Raw genomic sequence first — 6759 nt, 5'->3', positions numbered from 1 at the left:
CCTTGAACTCACAGAGATCCGCCTGCCTCTGCCACCCAAGTGCTGGGACTACAGGCGTGTACCATCACGCCTGGCTTTTTTTTTTTTTTTTAATTTCGTAAAATACAAAGTTCTCAAATCTTTAGACTTTGGGAACTTTCACTACTTTAGAAAACATTTTCTTGGGGCTGGAGAGATGGCTCAGTGGTTAAGAACACTGGTTGTTTTTGCAGAAGACCTGGGTTTGAATCCCAGCACCCACGTGGCAGCTAACAACCATCCATAACTCCAGTTCCAGGGGATCCAACAGCCTCTTCCATCCTCTGCGGGCACTGCACGACATGGGTGCACTTACCTACATGCAGGCATAACACTCATACACATAAAGTAAAAATAATAAAATATTTAAACAATTTTTCTTATAAAATTTTAGTATTTCACTTTTAATACTAATGGGATTGTAGATGTAGATAGAAATGACTAGTGCTTGTGAGGAAAGTGCTTGTAGTGTATCTTTCAACTAATCCTCTTTAAATGGAATTCAAGGAAAAAATTTAGAATACTGCATTTAGGGTGTAGCAGCATACCTCATTGGTAAAATAGGCACTCAAGACTATTTAGAGTGGTCTTTCCTGTTGTTACATAGGTATGAAGAAAAATATGAATTGATGATGAAGGGACTGTAAATAGTGTTTCTATGGCTTTAAAAATATGTTTGGTAAATTAAGCTGTAACCTTGAGCATGTATGCCTGGAGAGCCTTGTCTCATGAGAAAGTTTATGCAAGAAAGCTCGCTGAGCTGTTATCTCCAGAATGCCAGTACTTCCCTAGTTTCTCAAGATACATGTGTTCTCCCAAGAAGGCATAGTATGGTGATAATGCTACCTTGATTATATTTTATTGAACTGCTTTTGTCTAGCCACTTTAAATATTCAGCTAAAACACTAATGAGTATGTGTATATAAGCATAGTTGTCTGTGTTTTTGGCGCTTGTACTTGGCTGAAGAAATAAGAGTAGAGAAATAAAACTGCACAAGTTCCCTGGTCTTTTTTCCATTCCATGATAATCCATTCATCCTATGGGTGCCCCCCTGGTGGCCACAGATGAGATGTGTATTTTTAAAAATGAGCCTACTACAATTTATACATATCACTTCTTAATTGAAATGTATATATTCATAGTGACACCCCTGGATGTTGTTAAAATTCGACTCCAAGCCCAGAACAACCCATTCCCCAAAGGTATGTATACTGGTTATTTTGACAGGGTTGTGTTAGATCTTTAAATGTTACTGTATTATTTTTTGTTTGTGTAATCATTTTGCTAATTTATTAGAAATGATGATTCATGCAGAAACATTTTTTTCACCTTTTAATCATACTCAATGAGGTATAGGAAGGACAAAAGAAACATGTAGCATCTATTCCTCTATATATTTATCATCTGTCCGTCCATCTATCCATCCAGAATCTTAGCACTTTTATGGACCTACTAATTGAAGCAGAAAATGATTATATATTTGAATATATGCCTCTTAAGTAAGAATAGAATTTTAGTTGTAAGGGACATTAGGGTCTAATTCCCATCCTTCTTTGTCTGAGAGCTATGTCCATTCTGTGACATACATGACAGTTAGATGTTAATTGCTTGGTTAATGTGGAATTTGAGACAAATAATTATATAAGATGGACAAAAATGTCAGTTCTATGATTAATCTTTTAAAACTTTATAAAGCTTATGATAGATACATCAAGAACAAATGGCAGAAAGTAGATTAAACTGTGAGAAAATTCCCTCATCTGAACACTCCCTTAACCCTATCCCTGTTCTGCAGATGTAACTCAGTGGTACATTATTTGCCTAGCATGCATGAACTCTTGAGTTCTATCCTTAGCACCAAAAAGGAAATTTTTTTTAAGAATAGCAATTTTACATTTGGGTCCCTTCTTCAATTGTTTTATGAATGAGACTAAGAGCCCTCCCTCTAGGACCCTCTTTCCCCCATTTCAGCACAAGCCAAAACTATGGACATATGGTGTCTTACTTTAATTAAGAGACAAAATTACCTACAGTAACAGTATGTGAAGGTGCTTTGCAGACAGTGATAGACTGGCCCCATACTTTGAAATATTTTGGAAAAAAATTCACTTTTTACCCTTTGTATGTTCAAAATGTAACATTATCAGAAACCCTCAAAAATAAAATAAAATAAAATAAAAAGATAAATAAAAGTAGAATAATTACCAAAAAAATTAGCAATTTTAAAAATAAAGTGAAGCCTACCTGTTGAGTCCATAGAAGTAAAGTGAGATAACTAGTCATTATTTCAGATAGGGTAGATGGATTATAAAAAGAGACTAAAAAGGTTACTTCTTACATTTTAAAGAAAGTCTTAGAAACAAGAAGGAGATTCTCATACATTATGAAACTCACAGAATTATATATAACAGACAAGAAATCTTGGCAGCAAGAATGAATCCAGTATATGAGTTGGTATTAGTCCAAGTTGTAGTAAATTATGTAGGAGCTGACAGATGGCTGGCTAGACTGAGCAGTTCAAGTAGAGAGAAGGACAAAGCATTACATTCTTCATTTAAGAACATTTATTCTTTTATTTTCAAGTGAATTCCCTGGAATGCCAAGAGAAGACATGTAACCTATGATTTTTCAAAACACATCCTTCTTTCTCTGTGTTTCTTCTCCCATCCTTTAGATAACCTAATCACTAATTCACTCTGGTACTTTTCACACTGTGAGTTTAGAGGCTGGTGCCTTACTGTAAACAAATTAAATTAATTATGCATCTTCCATCCTAGAATGTATAGCCCCCCCCAAGGTTATTTCTCTGTCCACAAATTTCTAGTCTCATTGTACCTGCAATTTATCTGTAAAAGTAATATAATTGCCGGGCAGGGTGGTGCATGCCTTTAATTCCAGCACTCGGGAGGTAGAGACAGGCAGATCTCTGAGTTCGAGGCCAGCCTGGTCTCCATAGTGAATCCAGGACAGCTGCAGCTACAGGGAGACCCTGTCTCAAAAAGACCAAAAAAAAAAAAAAAAAAAAAAAAAGTAATATAATTATGTGAACTAAGTAGTGATTATTGGACTCTTCTTTGTTAGGAAAGTGTTTTGTATATAGTAATGGACTCATGGATCATATGTGTGTCTGTGAAGATGGGGGCAAGAAAGCATGGTATAAGAAGCCAGGAAATTTCCAGGGAACATTGGTAAGGAGAGTATATTATTTAGAATCATTATATATTTTATAGCTTTGTATTTCTTCATATATAACTTTCTAATTGTGGGGAAATTAAGACTTCATCATACTAAATCAGGAAAAAGGATTTCTAACTCTTAACTTTCATCTGTTCATGCTATTTGTGTAGCATGATTTTTTTTGTTTTGTTTTGTTTTTTGAGGCAGAGTCTCCCTGCAGCCACAACTGGCCTGGAATTTGCTGCATAGACCAGACTGACCTTGATCTCACAGATCCACCTTCCTCTGCTGGGATTAAAGTCATGCCCAACTTTCTTGATTAAAAATCAAGAGTCTAATTCAGATGTGTGCCACCACATCTGGCTTGGGAGTAGCTTTAAAAAGGTATTTTTGTTGTTTTTCAAATGTTTGAGATAGTTGTAGATCACATGTATTTTAAGAAAAACATACAAAGAGATCTCTTTTTATCTCAGTTTCTTCAGTGGTATTGCTGGTCTGGGTGGTGTAGAGCAGATGTTACCTTAAAAGTTATCTGTCTTACTAAGCTTCCTCTTTCCTTTGCAGTCCTTTGTGACTGGCTTCTTAACACAATATTTAAAACTGTATCAATTGTGACATATCTCAGCATTTTTTAGCCCCAAGTAGTACCTCATTTTCTTTCTTTCTTTATTAGTTGATAGACATTTGGGTTATTTCTACTTTGGGAAATGAATAATGAGGATCTAAACATTTAAATTTTGTGTGGACATGTGTTTTATTTTCTCTTGCATGCATATCTACAGTTGAAATAGTTGGGTTGTATGGTACCACTTTAACTTTTTGAGAAACTGCCAAACTGTTTTTCAAAGTGGATGTACCATTTTTTCCACAAGCAATGTATGAGGCTTCTACTTATTCTCTCTGTCTCTTTCTCTGTCCTTTCCTCCCTTCCTCCCTCCCTCCTTCCCTTCCTTATAAAGAGGTTTCAGTATGTTGCCCTAGCTAGCCTTGAATTTTCGATCTTCCTCTCTGAGCACTCCACATAGCTGGCTGGAGTTACAGATATATACTACTGCACTTAACTTTTCATTTTATTTTATTCTACCTGGTGTGTTTGAAGACGTATTTCATTATGATTCTGCTTTTCATTTCCATAGTGATTAATAATGTTGAACATTTTTTTCATGCTTATCTTTGGAGAAATGTCTATCATTTGTCAGTTTTAAAGTTTTTATTATTGTTGTTATTATTATTAAGAGTTTCTGTTAATAGCAGACTTTGCTTTAGTTTTTGACTGATTTTGATTCCTCTCCAGAGATTTTAAAAAGTTGGCTTTAACTTGGGAGGCAGAGGCAGGCAGAGTTTAAGGCCAGCCTGGTCTACATAGTAGGTTCTAGGCCAGCTGAGGCTACAAGGAGAACCTGTCTCAGAGAGACCAAATTAAAAAGTTGGCTTTAATGATGTTTTTTCAGATTTCATATTTGGTCAGGAGAGTTTATGTGGTGAATTCTATACTTCCTTTTTCATATAGGAGTACTGTATTTATAGCATTTTTACACTTCCTCCCCCTCCAACTCCTCCCATGCCCCCCATCCCTCTCAAATTCATGACCTCTTCTTTAGTTATCATAGCTACATTTTATATATATATATATAGTATATAAAACCTACTGAGTCCATTTAGTATTGCTTGTATGTACTTGTGTTTAAGGCTCACAACTTGAGATCGGAAAACCTATCAGGAGGCTTGTCCCTAGAGAAATCTGATTTTCCCTCTCTCACCAGCCATTGATTCATGTAAGAGTGGGGTCTTGTGAAATTTCCCATCTTGGCATGTCAACTTGTGTGTTTATTTCATAGTACTCTTTCTAAAACTTTTAAAAAATATTCAAAAATGTTTTATTTATGTCTCTATGTGAGTGTATGTCATGTGTGTGCAAGTGCCTGCAGAGGCTAGAAAAGGGTATTGGATCCTCTATAGATGGAGTTACAAGCAATTGTGAGCTACCCAACGTGGGTACTGGGATTCAAACTCAGATCCTTTCTCCAGCCTCTCAAAAGCATTTTAAATAGAGAAATCTAAAGGCAAGTAATAGAGACTTCAATCTATAAAGAATGCTTTTCAGAAGCAGTTCATCTTACTTATGTGAAATTGTCTTTTGTTTTTTAAGAATGGATGTCTATAAATGCAAGAAGCTCATATTTTAGAGATAATTGCTTAAGGCTGGGTGTGGTGGCACACACCTTTAATCCCAGCCCTCAGGAGGCAAAGACGGGTGGATCTCTGTGAGTTCAAGGCCAGCCTGGTCTTTGAGGTGGGTTCCAGGCCAACTGGTGCTGCAGAGAGACAGACCCTGTCTCAAAAAGACCAAAAAAAAGAAAAGAAAAGATTGTTTAAAGAATCAAATTGCTCATGAGTTGACAAAAGGCCATTTGAAAAGTTCATCACACCTTCATGATAAAAGTCTTGGAGAGGTTAGGAATAGATGGAACATATGTCAAAATAACAAAGGCTGTATGCAACAAACCAAGAGCAAACATTATACTAAGAGCATTATACTGAGAGCATCTCCTCTAAAGCCAGGAATGAGACAGGGAGCCCACTCTTCCTCTAATTTAATGTAGCGCTCTAATCTGAGCTATAGCAATTAGACAAGAGAAAGGCACAAAGTGAATAAAAAATAGGAAAGGAAGAGTTCAAACTATCCTTACTTGAAGATGACATGGTTCTCTACCTAAAAGAACCTGTAGAATCTACTAGGAAACTCCTAGATCAAATAAACACAGTAAAGATGTAGGATATTAAAAAACAAGTGTTTTGTAGCCTTCTTATACACCAACAATATACTCTCAGAGAAAGAAATTGGAAAAATATCTTTGTTCTAGTTTGCTATATTTTTTTATTTTTATTTGTTTATGAGCATTTGTCTGTATGTATGTAGGTGTGCCATGTGCTTGCAGTGCCCTCAGAGGCCAGAAAAAGATTTTTGATCCCCTGGAACTGGAGTTACAGATAGTCGTTAGCCCCCATGTGGGTGCTCAGAACATAACCTGATCCTCTGCAAGAGCAGCGGCTGCACTCAGGCAGTCCCGACAAGCCAGTGCTCTTAACCACTGAGCCATCTTTTCAGCCCCTCTAGTTTTCTTTCTATTGCTGTGATAAAACACTATGACCAAAAGCAAGTGGGAATGAAAGGGTTTATTTCGTCTTACTTTTCCCAGTGACCATTTTATTGCTAAGGGAAGTCAAGGCAGAAGAAGAGACCATGGAGGATGACTGCTTGTTGGCTTGTTCTCCTGGTCTGTGCTCAGCCTGCCTTCTCATACAGTCTGGGACCACCTGCCCAGGGACAGCACCATCCATAATGTGCTGGGCCTTCCCATATTAATTAGCAGTTAAGAAAATGCCTTGGTGTGGTGGTACACACCTTACTCCCAGCGTTAGGGAGGTAGAGGCAGAGGCAAGTGGATCTCTGTATACGAGGCCAGCTGGTCTACATAGTGAGGTCCTGTCTCAGGAAAAACCAAAACAGAAAAACCCAAACAGGGCCTGTGAGATGGCTCAATAGGTAAAGGCACTTGCTG

At 37.1% G+C, this 6759-nt stretch overlaps 1 protein-coding gene across 4 annotated transcripts in view; it reads left to right on the top strand.

Annotated features, from left to right (window-relative positions):
- The window catches only part of Slc25a40 (solute carrier family 25 member 40), a 65656-nt gene that overhangs the window by 27540 nt on the left and 31357 nt on the right, over positions 1 to 6759 (top strand). For 3 of the 4 annotated variants that reach the window (XM_017795466.2, XM_029558336.1, XM_008822495.2), the window contains exons 4-5: positions 1162 to 1221; positions 3101 to 3207. In XM_017795466.2, coding sequence (XP_017650955.1) covers positions 1162 to 1221; positions 3101 to 3207 — 167 coding nt within the window. The remainder of the gene's footprint in view (positions 1 to 1161; positions 1222 to 3100; positions 3208 to 6759) is intronic. The other variant, XM_029558335.1, reaches the window with a different exon arrangement.

The sequence above is a fragment of the Nannospalax galili genome, unplaced genomic scaffold, assembly GCF_000622305.1.
Source record: "Nannospalax galili isolate Female #2095 unplaced genomic scaffold, S.galili_v1.0 scaffold85, whole genome shotgun sequence".
Classification (NCBI taxonomy): Eukaryota; Metazoa; Chordata; class Mammalia; order Rodentia; family Spalacidae; genus Nannospalax; species Nannospalax galili.
The sequence above is the reverse complement of the archived record's forward strand: the minus strand, read 5'-3'. Positions and strand labels throughout refer to the sequence as shown.